Consider the following 18,832-nt stretch of genomic DNA (forward strand, 5'->3'; position numbering starts at 1 on the left):
ATGTCCAGATCAGGGCAGCTCCTGGCACAGGCTGTGGTGTGTGCTCGGCAGGATGGAGACGGGAACAGAGCCTGGAAGGGGAGGGTGTGAGCAGGATGCCAAGGGAGAGACCAAAAGTGTGTGAAGTCCTCCCAAGTGGCTGCTGTGTGCTGTGGGGTGCACCACATGGCAAGTGAGGTGTGTTGTCTGCGCTGCTGGGAGTTGCAGAGCACTTCTTCTCAGACCAGTGAGAGTGGAGTTGCCAGCAAGAGACCAGGTGGCCCCTGACCAAAGCCTGAGCAGAGGGTGGAAAAATAGATTCTGCTGTTGAAGGCGGTGCCCAGCAAGGGAGCAGAGGTGGCCAGCATGGTTTCAGGGGAGTTCGGTTCAAGGCAGGTGTGAGGTGTGGTTGTAATTTTTCCTGGGGTGAGGGCCTGTGAGATTTTAGGGTAAGGGAAAGGAGGCAGTAGCGTGTGGCACCTGGCCCCTTGCAGTGAGTGAGGTGTGAAGGGCAGGGAGTGTGGCTGTAGCCCCAGGGGCCCCCCGCTCATGCTTCTGATTTCTGTCCTACAGGTGCAGGCCACTGTCGTGGGGCTCTTGGCTGCTGTGGCTGCACTGCTGTTGGGCGTGGTATCTCGAGAGGAAGTGGATGTTGCCAAGGTGGAGTTGCTGTGTGCCAGCAGTGTCCTCACTGCCTTCCTTGCAGCCTTTGCCCTGGGTGAGCCATGCCCCAGCTGTGAGCTCCCACCTGCCCCCTGCTCCTCTGAGGTCCCGCCTCAGGGTTCATTGTGTTTTCGGTTTCTGGGGTGTGAATCCCACCGCTAATGGGACTGATGGTGGGCTCAGGGGTCTCACTGGCGGGGTGGGACGAGCCAGCTGGGTCTTCGTGGCCCGCCTTGTGCCAGGCAGGGGTGTGTGCCGCTCCTGCCACCACTCGCCTCTGCTCTCTGCTATGTAAAGACCTGTCCCTGCTCTGCAGATCTCTTCAGCAGGTCACACTCCCATGCCAAGGCCTGACACCTGCACACAGCAGGCTTGTTCATCTGCGCAGTCAGCCTGTTGGTTTTTAAACACTTATTGAGCATGACCTTCCACACAGGCCTGTGATGGGCTCTGGAGGCTGCAGGTGTCCTGAGGGCGAGGCACAGATTTGAGCTTCCATTTCATGTCTTCAGAGAGGCCTTTCTGACCTGTCTGAGGAGACTGTGGCTGCTGTGACGGAGCCCCCAGTCGGCACCTTGGTGGCAGCAGACATTTACTCCTCACGGGGCTGCAGGCTGGAGCCCAAGGTTGGGCACCCACGGGGCTGGCCTCAGGGCTGCTCCCTTTGAGGCTGCAGCTGGCCCTTCTCGCTGTCCTCACACAGTGGAGAGAGGTGGGAGCTCTTTGGGGCCTCTTTCATAAGGGCCCTCATCTCATTCGTGGGGCCCCCATCCTCATAACTTCAACTCCCAAAGGCCCCACCTCCTAACACCATCACCTTGTGGGCGAGGATTTCAATGTGTGGGTTGGGGGGATAGCAGTGTTGAGTGCACAGCACCACCCTCCCACATGCACCCACCTCCTGTCTCCCCTTCCCGTGTGCCCCGGCTCTGCTTGTGTAGCTCAGATTGTCTTGTTGTATCATCTTTCTGCCTCACCTCCCTGCTAAAGTGTCAACTCCTCAAGAGTGGGGACCCAGTAGTTTCTGCCTGCTGTCTGCTGCTCCTTTCTCATGCCAGACACAGCTGATGCTTAACATGTATCTGCAGCACATGTGAGACAGAAATGCAGGCAGACATACCCCCTTCCTTGGGGCTCACACACGTGCGGGGAAAGCAGTCACCGCACATTGGCCACGCTGCATCGTTGTCCATTGGTGATTAATTGTTGCTGGGTGTCTGCTGTGTGCCTGGCACCGTGTAGTGCTGGGGGATATACTGTCAACAAAATGTGTTTTGATTTTATATTGTAGCTCAGGGGCAGACAATAAGCTGTGAATATACAGGACACTAAAGTGAGTGCCACATGTCGCTTTTGTCCTGAGGCTTCCTCTGACGAACACTAAAGTGACCTTCGTTCCAGCCGTGCTTTACGTTAGTGTCCTGTTTTACTCACCTCACCTCAAATGATGTGTTCATACACTTGTGTACTGTCTCTCCCCGTACCCAACAGGCATTTCCACTGATGGAAACAGAGCCTTTTGGTTATTGTCATCACTTAAACCAGGGCCAGGCTTATAACCAGCTTGCAGATGTTAGCTGAATGAATGGACTCTCCTCCAGCTCTCTCCTGGGTCATGTATCTGTGTGAATCTTGCAGACCACATGTCTTGCTTTGGTGCAATGAAAGAAGGAAAAGTTGATAACTTCATAATTGAACCTGTGTTTATACATCTATTCCCCCACCTGCTTGCTCAGTCAGTACCCTCTGGGCTCAGCTTGCTGTAGGTTACCCATGTGGACTATTTGAGGTTTCTCATTCCTACCTACCAGGTAGCTGATCAGCCCCATTCCTGTGCCAGTGCATGGAACCAGCGTGGAGGGTGTAGGCCAGAAGAGGACTGTGCCGAAGCCCGGCTGCAGGTTTACAAACCACAGGTCCCTGCTCAGGGTGTTGCCTGAGGCTGGCTCCTAGTCACAGCCTGCACAGGCATAGACAGATGGTGGATGCCATGACCCAGCCTGGTCCACGGATAGGGCAGGATGAATGTGCTAGACTTTCCAGAGAAGAGGAGTCCAGGAGACCCTCAGCATAAAGTCTCCTGAAAACAACACAGTCTAACAGTCCAGAAGGCCAGCCCTGTCTTTGCAGGGGCTTATAGAGAATACCATTTCCAGCTCCCCATTTTACAGAAGGGGAAACTGGGGCCCCGGAGATGGGATGAAGCTTAGCAACATAAGCAAAATCTGTATTGTCCGTGACTGTTCAGAAGCATTGCGGTTACCTCACCAGGCAATGTTGAAGAGGCTGTCACACAAGCCTCAGGGTAGTGGTTTTTAATAGGCGTCCCCAAACCACTGGTGTTCCTTTAAATGGTCCCTGCAAGATTGTCCCCAGCTCGCTGACTCAGCGTGCAAACTTGGATTCACTTATATCTGGCATTCAGAAGGAGACACAGGGCTGTGACTTGTTCACAAGATCAGGCCAGGCACAAACCGGCTTGTAGTGGCAGCTTGAGGATGGCATCAGGTGGTGATTGTAATTGTTTTTAGAGTTACAAGATCCTGGGTAAAGTGTTAAAATGCCAATAGCCACAACACAGAGTATCTTCTTAGAGAGCCAAGTGAGAGTCTGTTGAGTCAAGTCCTAGGCTGTGGATGGGGACTAGGAGATCATGTGTGATAGTCCCCTTCAGAGCACAGTCTGAACAGGAAGGAGGACTTCGGAGGCATGGTGGCCACGGAAACGTGAGCCTCACCTCTTCAGTACTGCCCCCCGAAATCCGCCACCACTGCATGTGCCTCCCAGTGCACCGCGGACAGCACCGCCAAGCTCCCAGCACGGGACTGTTCCTGGGAGACACAGGGCCCTCCGAGTGTGCCTCTGACAGCCTGGCTGAGTGCACCTAGAAATGCAGTGCAGTCTCAGATGTACCCCCACCTTCCCTGCCTCCCTCCCCTGCGCCCTGCCTGTGTCGATGTCTGTCAGTGCTCCCAGCTCCCTGCCGCCCTCCCCGTCTTCCCTCACAGGCCTAGTCCCTAATGAACCTCTTACCCAGCTGATTCCATCTTGGTGTCTGCTTCTCAGAGGATGCCAGTAAACACAGGAGGCCATGAGCTCACCCCCAGGGGACCTGTTGCTCCGAGCATCTTTGGAGCAGCTTCCATGCAGCATGGGGCTGTGGGCTGCCTGTCTCTGTGGTTCCTGGTGATTTGGGAGCTCGGGAGCCACAGGTCACTCCTTAGCATCAAGTGCACAGGTCACAAAGTGGAGTCCAACTCTCCCAGCCTTCTCAGGCCTCCAGTGTAGTGGGAAGCTCTGAAAGTCAAGGCAGCCTGGCTTCACGTCAAGGCCTTGGTGGAGGGAGGCAAGTTAATGAGAGCCTCCCTGCCATCTGCCATTCCCGACTCAGTGCCCCCATCCTGTGCTGCTGTGCCTGCTCAGAGCCATCTGTCTCCCTGGGATTTGAGTTTGCTCTTTCTCTCTCTCTGCAGGGGTGCTGATGATCTGTATAGTGATTGGTGCTCGAAAGCTTGGGGTCAACCCAGACAACATTGCCACGCCCATTGCAGCCAGCCTGGGAGACCTCATCACACTGTCCATTCTGGCTTTGGTTAGCAGCTTCTTTTACAGACACAAAGGTAAGGAGTGTCTTCTTCTGTAGACACAAAGGCTCCATGGAGGAGGGGCCCTGGAACAGGTCACCACTGAGGCCGAAGGGTACTTTTGCATCCAGCCCATGTGCTGTTGCTTGAATGTGTCCCCCACATTTCATGTGTTGGAAACTTAACCCCTAACTTGGCAGTAATGAAAGGTGGGGCCTTCAAAAGGTGATTGGATTAATGGATTAATGGATTAATGAGTTGTCATGGGAGTGGGACTGGTGGCTTTATAAAAAGAGGAGGTGAGACCTGAACTGCACGCTCGGTTCCCTCACCATGTGGTGCCCTGCACCACCTCCGGACTGCAGAGCCCCCACCAGCAGGAAGGCCCTCACCAGATGCAGCCCCTCGACCTTGGGTTCTTCAGCCTCCACAACCATAAGAAATTTCCTTATGAATTATCCAATTTCTGGTATTCCCTATAAGCAAGTAGACTAAAGCAAAAAATTGATACTGAGAAGTAGGGTGTTACTGATGTCAACCTTAAATAATATCCAGAGAAGATTGTTACCAGCGGTGAGTCCAGCTATCTGGAGAAACTCCAGAATGGCAACTTTGCAGCAATTTCAGTTCTTTGTGTTCTGGAAGGAAAGATTTCAAACACAGGCAAGGTTTAAAGCAGGAGAGAGAATTTATTTTAAGCAAAGCAAGAGTTTATTAGAGAGAGTACACTTGAAAGAGAGTTGTGGGCGACTTGAAAAATCAAGTGTGGTGTTTGCTTTAGTCATACCCCCCACATCCATACCTGGGCAATTGTTTAAAGGCATTTTGTTCCTAACTGCCTCCCCCATTATCTTCATGTACCTGGAATTTGTGTTACAATGAACAATAATATAGCCAATCCATAGCTTATGTTATTTTAATGTAAATTATTGGTGAACAACTTAGGAACAGCCTCTTCCTTTATCCTTAAAATCCCATTTGTAACTGCTACTAATTGAAGTATATATCCAGGGCACTTGAATCTATGCTCCCACTAAGCTGTTCTTAAGTCTTGGGCTCAGGTAGACTCTAAAGTTAGTCATAAAATAGGTGGTTAGACATGAGCAAGGCAGGAGAGAGGGCCCTCAAGAGTGTTGGGCAGTGGTCAAGCTATGGTAAGGGAATTATAAATCTGTCCCCTTGAAATAATGAGCAGGACAAGGGAGGAACCCCAGAGCTGTCTGGTACTCATTGAGCAACAGACAGGCAGGCATAAAACCATCCCTCTAAGATAATAAGCGGCCAGGACTGGTGCCTGGAATTACAGGAGTCTTAGAACAGACAGAAGACACCTGGAGTTAGCAAGCCATAATCCCCGATAGGGTTTCAAGCATGTGCAGTGAAAGGGCAAGATGGTGAAATTTAACTGGTATATGACCTTCTTCTGGAGCGCTGGACCTGTGAGAGCTGCCCCTACTGAGCATGTGCACCACTTCAGTAAACACACTGCACGTGCAGCTCTCCCAAGTGCTGGCAGGGCCACTGCACATGCCATAGATAAAGGCCCGCCCAGGGGAAGAACAAAAGGAAGACACAGAAAGCCCAGGTAAAGATAGGGGGTATAAAAACTCTAAACAAAGAAGCAAACAACACACTTGATTTTGACAATTGGTTGAGTTTATCTAAAGACCTGAGATCAATAGAAAGGAATGTCTGTGTTAAGAAAAAGGATTGTGGAGACAGAGTTCTTATTTGCAGAGGAAGCCTTCAGGTAGCAGGCTTCAGAGAGAAGAGATTATAAAATACTTCTTATCAGACTTAAAGTCTGTGTTGATGTAAATGCCAGAGAGGGATAATGAGGCATGCCTGACCCCCACTCCCCGTCATGGCCTGAACCAGTCTTTCAGGTTCCATTTTAAGAGTGCCCTCGCTGAGGAGGAAGTTCATTCAGATAGTTGAGATGGAGCTTAGAATTTTATTTTTGGTTTACCTGGTGAACTCCTAGAGAAAAGGGAAACGGCAGAAAAATTTGAAAATTTTTAGCCTGGCCATGTGGTAGAGAATGAGTTTCCAGGAGAGGAATCCAAGGGTGTGACTGAGCCACCAGTTTCTAAGGAGATTAGCATGGCTGAAAGGGAGTCCGGAGCTGATAGTCAAGACAAGGGGGAAACGGCCCAAAAGCATTTCAGAGATTTTTCTTGGCTCCCCCTCCCATCACAAGCCCAGAAACCTAGAAGGACGGAGTAGTTTCAGGGGACAGGCCCAGAGCATGAGCTTGCTGCCCAGGGCCACCTAGGGACTCTGTTCCCTGTATCCCAGCGCAGCGCTCCTTAGCCATCCCAGCCATGGTTCACATGGCTCGGGTGCAGCTCATGCTGCCGCTCCAGAAGGTACAAGTCATAAACCTAGGTCCATGTGGTGCTAGTTGTCCAGACTTGCAGAGAGCAAGGGCCTTGGAAGCTTAGTAGCCACTACCAAGTTTTGGAAGTATTTTGTCCAAAGCCTGGGGGCCCAGACAAAGACTTGTTTCAGGGCTGGAGCCACTGCAGAGCTCCCCTACTAGAGCAGTGCCAAGCAGAAATGTGGGATTAGAGCTGCTCCGGAGAGTTCCACCAGGACAATACCTGGTGGAGCCATGGAAGCAGGACTCCCACCAAGACCCCAGGACTGCAGAGCTGTTAGTATGCGACTTCAGCCTGGGAGAGCTGGGTGAACTGAGCACAGCACAGCCATGGTTGGAGGTAAGGGGCTGTCAGGGGCCTGGGAGCCTCAACCCCCACACCAGCGTGTAGAAGATGCCTGGCATGGAGTCAGAGGAGAAAGCTCTGGAGTCGTAAGCCCCAGTGTCTGCTTTCAGGTTTTGGCCTATTGGTCTTTTTGTCCATTTCTTCCTTTTGGATGGGAATGTCTGCTTTATACCCATACCACCATTGTATCTTAGAAGCAGATAGCTTGTTTTGATTTCATAGGCTCACATGTGAGACTCTGAACTTTGGGCTTTTGAGTTAATGCTGGCATAATTTAAGACTTTGGGGCTATGGGGATGGAATGAATGTATTTTGCATGTGAGAATGCCATGAATTTGGGGGACCAGGAGTGGAATGCTGTGGTTTGAATGAGTTCCCTCAGTTTCACGTGTTGATCCCCACTGTGGTGGTATTGAAAAGTGGGGCCTTTAAGAGGTGATTGGGTCATAAGGGCTCTGCCCTCATGAATGAATTAATCCAGTCATAGATTAATGGATTAATGGATTAATGGATTAATGAGTTGCCACAGGAGTGGGACTGGTAGCTTTGAAAAAGAGGAAGAGCACAGAAGCTGCCTGCTCAGTTCCCTCCCCACGTGGTGCCTTGCGCCACCTCCGGACTCTGCAGAGTCCGCGCCAGCAAGAAGGCCCTCACCAGAGGCAGCCTCTCGACCTTGGACTTCTCAGCCGGTATAACTGTAAGAGCAAATTCCTTTGCTTTAGGGATTACCCAGTTTCGAGTGTTCTGTTATAAGCAACAAAACTGACTAAGACACTGTGACCTTCAAATCAGCCATTATTCCCACAGGAAGGACCCTGCTGTATTACAATCAAAAATTGTTTTACAGATGGAAAGCCTGAGGTCATTCCCCAAGTTCAAGGAGTGCTCAGGAAAGTGCTTCAAGCTCTCCAAACCATGTTAGGAAGGATGAGCAACTGAAGCCTGCATTTATATGGGTTGTTAACTTCTACCTTTAGGGCAGAAGTGTACTAGGAGGTTGAGTGGGGCCTGAGGCTAGTCGGCCACACTGATGTGTCCTCACAGGATTGGAGGGCAGTGGGCACGCAGTGACAGTTGTTGAGGAAGTGCCCAAAGGGAAGAACCTCAGCAAAGCTACAATTTATCACTCCCCATGGGAATGTGGGCCCAGGGATTTGGGAAAGCATCCCATCTTTACCTGTTGGCAACTGAAGCAGACAAATAAACAGCTGTGATTTAGAGGGTATTGGCACTGGGACCCTTTCTGTCCCAGCTTTGTGACCGTCTCCTTGCCATCCTGGTGTTGCCTGCCAGCAGTCATGTTTAATCACCAGGAAGATTCGCCAAGTTTAGTTAAGTGGTGATGGAGATCTGTTAAGAAATAAGATGACCTAATTTTACTTTTAAGCTAAACTGAACTTAAAACAAGAAGGTTTGTGTGTGGGTTATTTGAGTTGGATTTGCAAAATAAGTGAGAGTTCAGGCATCACATGAACCTTTCCCTCTGCCCCACACTGTACGGTATGCTCGTTTTCACACGACTTATGATTTAGACACAAAATCACTGTTGGAGCATCCCTCTCTCCAGTGAAACTGTGACCTTCTCTCTGCTACATTCAGGAGTCACTGGGACTGGCCTGTATTAGATAAGTCTTGACCCACTGAGGTGTAAGCAGCTGACTGTGGCACTTGCTGGGTGTAGTTGGGAATTGGCATTGCACACTGGGGAGGTGTGCTGGGAGAGCATGAGGCAGGCCCTGGGGGTGCTTGTGAGTAGCTATCTGAAAACTCAGACTGGATTCAAAAGCATCCTATAAGGTGATGCTTCTGCAGGCTGCTGTTTCCCAGAGGGCAGGAGACCTGGTTAGAGCTGGCTGGGCCTGACTTATACCTCCTGCAGAAGCCACGCCCTCCTACCATAAAGTACCTTGTCTGTAGCCAGTCTGGGGCACCTGAGGCAGAGGAATGGGCCATGACCCTTTAGTGCAGAGAAGGAAGGAGGGGATATTCCTGATAACACCACCAGAGAGGGAGTGCATGAGACACAGACCCATGCCGGGCACCCCTGAATGTTGGGCCCCCTTAGCAGGTGAGCCTGCCCTCCGGAGGGTGGGACTGAGTGTGAGAGGACCACTCTAGAGAACACTGGTGTCTTGTTCTGTCACTTGTGGAAGGGGACCCTCACACGGAGCACAACACAGAAAGGGAGGAATGAATGCATGAGGAGCCCGAGTGTGTCAGGCTCATCCTGGGCCCCTGCAGCAGTGACTGCTCCAGCACCTGGCCAGTCTTCCCTGGCCTCTTGCCAGTGGAGAAGATGAGACGGGGACGCGAGTAGCTACCTGGCTGGTGACCCGTGTAGTTGCCTGGGACTGGCCTTAGCCAGGACCATGGGTGGCATCCCATAGCCAGCCCTGGCGTTCCATAGACCCAGGCCATACATAGCCCTTACGGGGCTGCTTGCTGTCTAGGCAGCCACCCTTTTTTGCATGTTTGCTTCCTCCTGCTACCTGTCGAGAAGGTGAGATGAGATTGTGCACATGAAGTACTGAGCATAGTGCTGGCTCATGGTGCGTTCCATACATTGTACTTCTATTTATTTATGACAGTAGCATCAGGGTGGGAGGAGGCAGAACAGGGTACTTTATGTGGGGAAAATAGCAAGTTTGCCAGAGAAGTGGAGTTGAATGTGGCAGGAGTGGAGAACAGAGAGGAGCTTTTCCAGTCACTTCTTGGGATGGTGAAAGTTCTTTGAAAAGTATGGCAAGGCAGTTCCCCCTCAACTGATGAGGACAGGAGCGTCCTCACCCACCTCTTGTGAAACCCAGGCCCAGCCTGTGCGTGCTGGCCTTGGCCATACGAGCCGCGTGTGTCCCTGTTCTCCTTTCAGATAATCGGTATCTGACGCCGCTGGTCTGCCTCGGCTTTGCGGCTCTGACCCCAGTGTGGGTCCTCATTGCCAAGCAGAGCCCACCCATCGTGAAGATCCTGAAGTTTGGCTGGTTCCCAATCATCCTGGCCATGGTCATCAGCAGGTGAGCAGGAGCCAGGGCCATGACCCCCTCTTCCTTCTCTCAGCCATGAAGGCCCCTAGAGCCAGTGTGACACTCACTGCCTTGGGGGTCCGGGATGGAGTGAAATGTAGCTGTGGGCTCTTTCAGTAACTCCCATTGCTGATTGAATCATACCTTTTTACTTTCTTCTCTCCCTTTCACTGAGAACCCTGGGCCTTGTCGGTTCTAAGAGAGGCTGCCCTGTTTACATTTGCCAGAGCACCAGGGACCCAGGAAGAGCCACAGCCAGGGCCACCCCATGAGTGGATTGGAGCCCCAGGGGAGACAGTGGCTTTCAGGCCATGGCCACCAGAGCTTTGCTGGCCCAGACTCCTGCTTAGGTGGCAGGTCCCCCACCTCGGCGTCAAGGCCACATCTGCTGACTTATTCGTCCTCCTGGTCACTGGCCACACGTGGCTACTGGTGGGAGCTAGACAGCTGTGGGGTTAGCTCCCCTCCAGAGCCTTAGAACCTTCAGCTGAGCCCAGGTCCACCACCCTCCAGCTCCCTCTCAAGGCCCATTTCCTGGGAGTCGACCTTGAGGGGGGCCACCCCAGTCCATTCTGATGGGTTTTTCCAACTTTGTGTCTTGGGGAGAAGAGGTGATGGAGTAGGTATCCTGGCTTCCTGGAGGCTCCTGGGCTCCTTTTACAGATTGACCTAGCTTCTCCAGGGGTCTAAGAAGTTCCAAGGGGTGGGAAAGCTTTTGCTAAATTACAGTGGCCAGTGGGAGCAATTTCTGGCTGCAACATTTTCTGAGAACACGGGGCGGGCATGAGGTGATCCTCCTGCAGTTTCTGTTTTCTGCTAAAGAGTATCTCAGCCATGGTTCCGGAGTCTTGGGACAGCCCAGCCAGCTGTGTGCCCTTGAAAAGGCATTTGTTTGTTTTGCAATAAGTGGGTGTTCTTGGATGGCCTTCTGCAATGGTTGAGATTCAAAGTGGAGATGGAAAAGCATGAGCAGGGTGCAGAGGATGCTGGGGAGACCAGCTTGGCTGCAGCAGATATTTTGTGTAGGGGAGAGGAGAGTGTCCACCAAGAGTGGGAAGCCAGGCTGAGAGGGTGATTTGTGTGGAGGGTTTCAGGGCCATTGTAAGTGTAAACTCTGATAACTTGACTGCTGTCTGCTATTTCCCCAGTTTTGGAGGACTCATCTTGAGCAAAACCGTTTCTAAACAGCAGTACAAAGGCATGGCGGTATTTACCCCCATCATATGTGGTAGGTATTTGAGGGATTCCCATGTGGTCCCTGGGCTGGGTTGGCCCCCAGGATCGGGTTGGACCTGAACAGCAGACCTCGGGCAGCACCAGCCCCGCACAGGCAGTTGGGCAGCTGAGCCGTGGACAGACTGCTGCCTTACAGGGATGCCGGAGCAGGTCTTCTCAGATGGAAGAAGCCTGGGAAGGAAGCCCCCCCACTGCTCGCAGCAGCTCAGACCCAGCTCCTCATAGGCAGCCCCCAAACATGAGCTCTTCTGACAGAACCAAATTCCAGGCTTTGCCGGCACTGAGTCAAACTCCGGCCTCGATGGTACCTGCTGATTGAGCATGGCTTTCAGAACCAGGGCGCTGGCTCTTGTGACTTTTCTTTTTTTTTTTTTTTTCTCTTTGGATTCATTGCTGACATCAGAACTCAAATATTTACACTTAAAAATCTGGATTTCTTCTTAAAAGTTCGGACTGTAACAAATACCAGGCTTACACTCTGGGCACTGCAGCAGTCCCTGAGACAGATCCAGGACTGTGCTTCCCAGCTGCCTTGATCTCCCCTTCCCTGTTGTCTGACACCTGGCTCTCTGCACATACTCACCTCCTAGGCCTACATCCTGTGGGGTTTGTGTGGATGACCCCTCTTTTAACCAAAGCTTAGTTTGGTGTCTGGTGTCTGATAAGTTTCTGTAAATGGAAGTGATCAGTTAGGAGAAGAACAAAACATAATTTGTCCAGTTTAGCCCCCAGGCCCTGGCCTGCAGGGACTGAAGAAACAGCCTTCAGAGGCTCTTAGGCAGCCCCTGTGTGTCCAGTGTCCCTCCTCCCTTGCTCCCTTAGGGGACCATGTCTTTGTTCCTTGCATGTCAGTGAGCCACTCAGCATGTCCTCACCCCAACAGTGCCAAAGTGCCTTCACATTGTGAGTAAGGACAGCAACAGAAGGCTGATTTTTTGGGATGAGTCACCAACTGGGATGCCTTCAGTGGCCACTCAAACAGTCTGCATGAATTATGCAGGCCCGGCAGCTACACAGTGAGGAATAGCGGGGGCAAGCTGCAGAATGCATCTCTCATATGAACAGCATGGTGCCTGTCCAGCTCCAGCCAGTAGTTGCCTCGGGAGAGGGTAGATCCAGACTTGCCAGAGTTGACTTGGGAAGAGAAGCTGGGAATCTGTATTAAGGGTCTAGTAAACAGTACCAATTAATTTGAGATTTTTTTTCTTTTTAAAATTATGTATGGGCCAAGCAGAATAGATCGCAGCAGTCCTGTACCTGAAGACAATTGTTTGCATCCTTTAGAGCAGCCTACATGGTTGGCCTCTGCCCCAGAGGTTACCCACTGGTGCACACCTGGCCCAGCTAGGGAGAGTGCTCCATGGCGCTGAGGAAGTAGGATGGGGGAATCCCCACCTTCCATCAGCCCATCCCCGCATCTGCCCCCACAGAAGGAGTGCTCAGCGTGGCCTTTGTCAGCTGGGCCATCTGGCCCTGGCTGAGCCTGAAACCTTTTGCATACCCCGTGGGATCCCGGAGCCTCAGCAGGAAGCCCTGGTGTTTCCAGAGACCGCATGTGCTCATGGTTTTCTGGGCATCATGACTCTGCCTCTAGGGTTCTGTGTTCTATGCCCTGTCAATCTACACATGAGCTCGCTCATCCTGTTTCCCCTAAAGCCACTTGTTCTGGGCATACACCCAAAGCATCTGTGAATGTGGGAGTCTGCACTAACAACTGAGCTCCCACAGAGGGGCTCACATAGCACCACAAATTGAAATCATGCAACAGACAACGTCTTTTCTTCAAAGCTGTCAGGCCACACAGCCATGAGAGGTGTCCCAGGCACGTCTCCTGCTGCACGCTTGCTTTGCCACCTGTGATCATCTCTCTCCTCCCCTCACCTTCCCTCTCATTCTTTTTTTTTTTTTTTTTTTTTTTTTTTTGAGACAGAGTCTCGCTCTCTCACTCAGGCTGGAGTGCAGTGGTGCAATCTCGGCTCAATGCAACCTCTGACTCCCAGGTTCAAGCGATTCTCCTGCCTTAGCCTCCTGAGTAGCTAGGATTACAGGTGTGCACCACCACACCCAGCTAATTTTTTTTTGTATTTTTTAGTAGAGACAGAGTTTCACCATGTTGGTCAGGCTGTTCTCGAACTCCAGACCTCAAATGATATGCCCGCCTCAGCCTCCAAAAGTGCTAGGATTATAGGCGTGAGCCACCCTGCCCGGCCCCCTCTCATTCTTATCCACTGTTTTCATTCCTCTCCTCTCCTTCCCACCTTGAGTGAGAAAAAAAAAAAAAAATCACTTTCATTTTCTCAGATATTCCAGCCTGTAGTCTGGTTCCTGTCAATGCCTGTGGCCTTGAAGTCTGACTTACCCAGACTGCCTTATCATGCTGTGCTCAGACCTTTCTGTCCACTCTCCCCTCATCCTCACTTTGTCCCTGGATCCCCTCCCTATCCTCACTCCAGCCAACAAATATTTATTGAGAACCTCCTTTATAGCCACACTCCCTTCACCTTAAGAGATGCCAGCAGTCAAGGTGATGCAGTTACTCCCTGGATACCTCTCTCACAAGCTCTGGGCCACCCTGATGTGCTACCAAACAAGATCTGTGGTCAAGTGGGAGGAAATGAAAAGATAATGAAATACTGAATTAACCAAAGAAGGCTTCCTGGAGGGAGGGAACTTAAAATAAGGGATACAACTTAGAGACTGGTGTAAAGAAAGGAAAAACAGATTCCTTTTCTTCTCGTAGGTGTTGGTGGCAATCTGGTGGCCATTCAGACCAGCCGAATCTCAACCTACTTGCACATGTGGAGCGCACCTGGCGTCCTGCCTCTCCAGATGAAGAAATTTTGGCCCAACCCTTGTTCTACTTTCTGCACATCAGGTGGGTGTCATGTCTTTCAGAGGCCATCATAGCCATTTCTTTAAACAAGAAAACATCTGTGTCATTGGAATCTGGTGTTTGTAGCAATGGATGCCTGAAGCCAGGGCTGATCTCGGCACACATCACCTTCAGGACCCCAGAAATGAGACTCCCTGGCTCTGCCTTTCCTTCATTCGTTCATTCAATTATTTATTGAATGTCTACTGGGCACTAGGTGTCAGGTTAGTGGTGAAACAGGGAGAGCTGATTTCTTGCCCTTGGAGTACACAGTATAGAAGGGCAGATAAACACAAGTGAGCTCGTAATTACAAACTGTGGTGGGTACTGAGCAGCAAAAGTGCAGACTGCAGTGAAAAAGAATTAGAAGAGATACATTTGGGATAGGGAAGCTCCTCCCTGAGGACAAGTGGGTGTTGTTGGGAGGAGGAGGGCCAGAGAAGAAGGGGCTTTCAGGGCAGTGGGTGCAGTCTAGCAAAGGCCCAAAGGCAGGGAAGAATATGGCAAGCCTGAACAACTGAAGGGCCAATGTGGCCTGAGCTGAATGGACAGGAGGGGATGAAGGATGCTGAGGCCAGAGAGGCCAGAAGGAGGTGATCAGACAGGGCCTTGAGGACGGAGCCTAGATTCTACTCAGAACCACTGGAAGCTTTTGGAGATGTTATATTTTTTTGTTGGCTTTGAAAAATTGGATCTTTTTTCCTGTTATAGTTTTGGATTTCCTTTCTGTTTTAAGAACTACCTTTAGCTGTCTTTTGGGTTGGCTGCTGGCACGTTTCTGAAGGATATTTTCACTGGTTATAAAATTTGGTGTTGATAGTTGTTTTCAAACACTTGAAAAATGTGTCGCTTCCTTCTGATTCCATGACTTGTGATGAGAAATCTGCCATTTCAATGTGTTTTGCTGTATAGGTATGGTGCCATTTCTCTCTTGCATATTTCAAGACCTTGTCCTTAGTTTCTAGGAGTTGCATTATGATATGTATTGGTATGGACTTCTTGGGGTTTATCCTATTTGGGGTTTGCTAGGCTCCTTGAACACATGGATTTATATCGTTTGTCAAATCGGAAAATTTAAGCCATCACTTTTCAGCTGCACTCTCCTTCTTTTTGATATTCTGGTGACATGAATGTTAGATCCTCTGTTACAGCCCCACAAGTCCCTGAGACTCTCTTTGGTTTTTGCAAAGTCTATTACTCTCCTTGTTTAGATTGGCTCATTTCTATCACTTTTTTCTCCAAGTTGACTGATCTTTTTTCTCCTGCCCTCTCCATTCTGCTATTGAGCCTATTCACTGAGTTGTTTGGGACTTTTGGGGGTATTATATGTGTTAATTTTTTTTTTTTTTGAGACGGAGTCTCGCTCTGTCACCCAGGCTGGAGTGCAGTGGCGAGATATCAGCTCACTGCAAGCTCCGCCTCCCAGGTTCATGCCATTCTCCTGCCTCAGCCTCCCGAGCAGCTGGGACTACAGGCGCCCACCACCACGCCCAGCTAATTTTTTGTATTTTTAGTAGAGACGGAGTTTCACCGTGTTAGCCAGGATGGTCTCGATCTCCTGACCTCGTGATCCACCCGTCTCAGCCTCCCAAAGTGCTGGGATTACAGGCATGAGCCACTGCGCCCAGCCATGTTTAGTTTTAACATTTCCATTTGGTTCTTCTTTCTATCTTCTTTTTCTTTTCTGAGACTTTCTATTTCTTTGCTTATACTTTCTATTTTTTTGTTTGTTTCAGGTGTGTTTGTGATTGCATGATGAAGCATTGTTGTAGTGGCTTCATTAGAACGGCTTTCATGTGATGCTGACATCTGTGTCATCTCACTCTGCTGTCTGTTGATTGTCTTTTCTCATCCAGGTTGAGATTTTTCTGGCTCTTGGCAAGATGAGTGATTTTCACTTGAATCCACACATTTTGGGTATTATGTGACAAGACTTTGGATCATATTTGAATCTGTACTTAGCTGGCCTCCTTTGACACTGTACCACTGGGGAGAAGGGACAGACTGCTGCCCAGGTGGGGATGGAAGGCTGGGTTCCCCACTCAGCCTCTATTGTTATCCTGGGAAAAGAGGAGCACCTTGTTATTGCTGGGCACAGTGCAATCTAGGTTCCTCACTAGGCCTCCTCTGAGATCACCCTGGCTGGGGCGGGGAGAGATGCCTTGTTGTTGCTCCCCACATGGCTTCACTGACAAGGTGGGGGCCCCATCAGCACTGGGTAGAGATGAAAGTTCTGAATCTCACCCTGCCAGCCACAGGAGATGATGGTGGTCCCACCAGGCCTTTCCTGACGAGGTCAGGGCTACAGTTTTTCCTGTGGTGTCTGTTGGAGTAGAGTAATTACTATCTGAAAGTTGTTTGTTTTGCCGGGCTTCCCCTTTCCTGGCCTTTGACAAAAAAGATCAGACTTCTATGGAGTCTCTTTTTTTGAGATGGGGTCTCACTCTGTCGCCCAGGCTGGAGTGCAGTGGCATAATCTTGGCTCACTGCAACCTCTACCTCCCTGGTTCAAGTGATTCTCCTGCCTCGGCCTCCCGAGTAGCTGAGATTATAGGCGTGCACCACCATACCCAACTAATTTTGTATTTTTAGCAGAGAGAGGGTTTCACCATGTTGGCCAGGCTGGTCTTGAACTCCTGACCTCAAGTGATTGCCTGCCTTGACCTCCCAAAGTGTTGGGATTACCGGCATGAGCCACTGCACCCAGCCTATGGAGGTTTTTTTTTGTCTATTTGTATCTGCATTTCTTGATGGCTAAGGCCAGGACTCAGTCTTGGATATGTGAGACAAATAAAGAAAGAGAAAAAGGACAATTTAGGGGACTCATGACCAGGTTGTTCATTGCAGCCCAAGGTCCCCAGCCAGCCTTTCAGAATCTGCTTACGTTTGTTTTATATGCAGTATTCAGGGCTTTCAGTTGTACTTAATGGGAGAAACAGGATGAAATATGTCTTCCCTATTTGTTCAGAAGTCAAACTCCCTGTTATATTTCTAACTTGTCGTTTGAATATAGAAAAGCTGTTATTTTCTGTGTTAGTGCACCTCAACATTTTATTGAATTCTTATTGTTTACATGGTTTTCCTATAGATTTTCTTGAGTTCTCATACCAACTTCCAGTAGTAGCTTCTTCCAATCCTTTTGCTCCTTTTTGACATTTTTTTAAATAATACTTTTATTCCTTGTCTGATTTCTCATCATGAATAGATGTTGTTGCTCCTCTGCACTAGCTTTGAGCTACATATGACCTTTTTTCTCCTTTTCTTTATTATTTTGGTGAAATACATATATTAACTCAGAGGCAAATGGAGACCTACTTTACATTAGAACTCTATTTCCATTTGAGAAATCAATCATATTCATGTTAGAATTTTTGAAAGTGTTTGTGGTAGGGCCAGGGTCAATCACACTTACTGTAAAGTCTCACACTCAGAGCATGGGAATCTAAAGGAAACCCGGGGCTCACTGGCACATTGCAGGTGTGCTGACAGGCCACAGAGGCTGCTGTGAAGAAGGGGCTGCCCGAGGTCCCCTTTTGAGCCGACTGCCCTCCGCAGATCACCAGCACTGCATTGAGTGGAGCACCGCACCCAAAGCTCTTTTCCTCCTTAAGCCCCTTGCATGTTCGCTCTTGTCTGCTCAAACTCCTCCCTGCCAAATTCAAATCCCAGCTGAAATATCTGCAGGAGCTCATCCCCACTGATACACACTTCCTGCTTTTTGCCCTTCTTTTTACCCTTACTTTCTTCAAACTACTTGCCAGAATTTGAAGTAGCCTTTCTTGCTCCTTTTTATTTCTGCTTACTTGATTCTTGTTTCTCTTCTCTAAAATATCAGCTCCACGAGGGAAGGGGACAGACTGTATCCCCATCTGCCAGAACATGCTTGCCACAGAGTAGGTGTCCACTGAACACTTGGGAACAAATGGATGAGTGAGTGTGGATGCCTCACTGAGGACTGTCACATGCCAAAGTGGCCTCGCTTCAGGTCACATGACCTTGGTTCTGTTTCTTTCAGAAATCAATTCCATGTCAGCTCGAGTCCTGCTCTTGCTGGTGGTCCCAGGCCATCTGATTTTCTTCTACATCATCTACCTGGTGCAGGGTCAGTCAGTCATAAACAGCCAGACCTTTGTGGTGCTCTACCTGCTGGCAGGCCTGATCCAGGTAAGCCTGACTGCAGCAGCAGAGGTGCACAGCTGGGTAGTCAGCCAGCAGCCTTGAATCTTCTGTCTGAGTGAGAGGCTGAAGGAGGCGGGTAGGGGTGGCTGGACATGTAGGGCACAGTCCCTATCTTCCAGGAGTTGAGTCAACTTGTCAGATACAGAGGCCACTCCACACGGCACACCACATGCTGCATACCACACACTCCACACCACACAGCGCATCGCACACATTCCACACCACACCACAAACTCACCACACACTCCATACCACACAGCACATCCTATACACTCCACACCACACACTGTACCCCACACGCTCCACACCACACATTCCACACCACACACTCCACACCACACATTCCACACCACACACTCCACACCACACACTCCACACCACACAGCACATCCCACACATTCCACACCACACCACAAACTCACCACACACACTCCATACCACACAGCACATCCCATACACTCCACACCACACACTGTACCCCACACGATCCACACCACACATTCCACACCACACACTCCACACCACACACTGTACCCCACACGCTCCACACCACACACTCCACACCACACA

The 18,832-nt window shown here is 50.2% G+C and overlaps 1 protein-coding gene across 3 annotated transcripts in view; it reads left to right on the plus strand.

The window, feature by feature from the left end:
* Positions 1 to 18,832, plus strand: part of SLC41A3 (solute carrier family 41, member 3) — a 97,475-nt gene that overhangs the window by 75,851 nt on the left and 2,792 nt on the right. For all 3 annotated transcript variants that reach the window (XM_011971525.1, XM_011971523.1, XM_011971524.1), the window contains 6 exons: positions 553 to 697; positions 4,116 to 4,262; positions 9,822 to 9,966; positions 11,124 to 11,203; positions 13,952 to 14,086; positions 18,099 to 18,247. In XM_011971525.1, coding sequence (XP_011826915.1) covers positions 553 to 697; positions 4,116 to 4,262; positions 9,822 to 9,966; positions 11,124 to 11,203; positions 13,952 to 14,086; positions 18,099 to 18,247 — 801 coding nt within the window. The remainder of the gene's footprint in view (positions 1 to 552; positions 698 to 4,115; positions 4,263 to 9,821; positions 9,967 to 11,123; positions 11,204 to 13,951; positions 14,087 to 18,098; positions 18,248 to 18,832) is intronic.

Source organism: Mandrillus leucophaeus, unplaced genomic scaffold (assembly GCF_000951045.1).
Source record: "Mandrillus leucophaeus isolate KB7577 unplaced genomic scaffold, Mleu.le_1.0 Scaffold123, whole genome shotgun sequence".
NCBI classification, from domain to species: Eukaryota; Metazoa; Chordata; class Mammalia; order Primates; family Cercopithecidae; genus Mandrillus; species Mandrillus leucophaeus.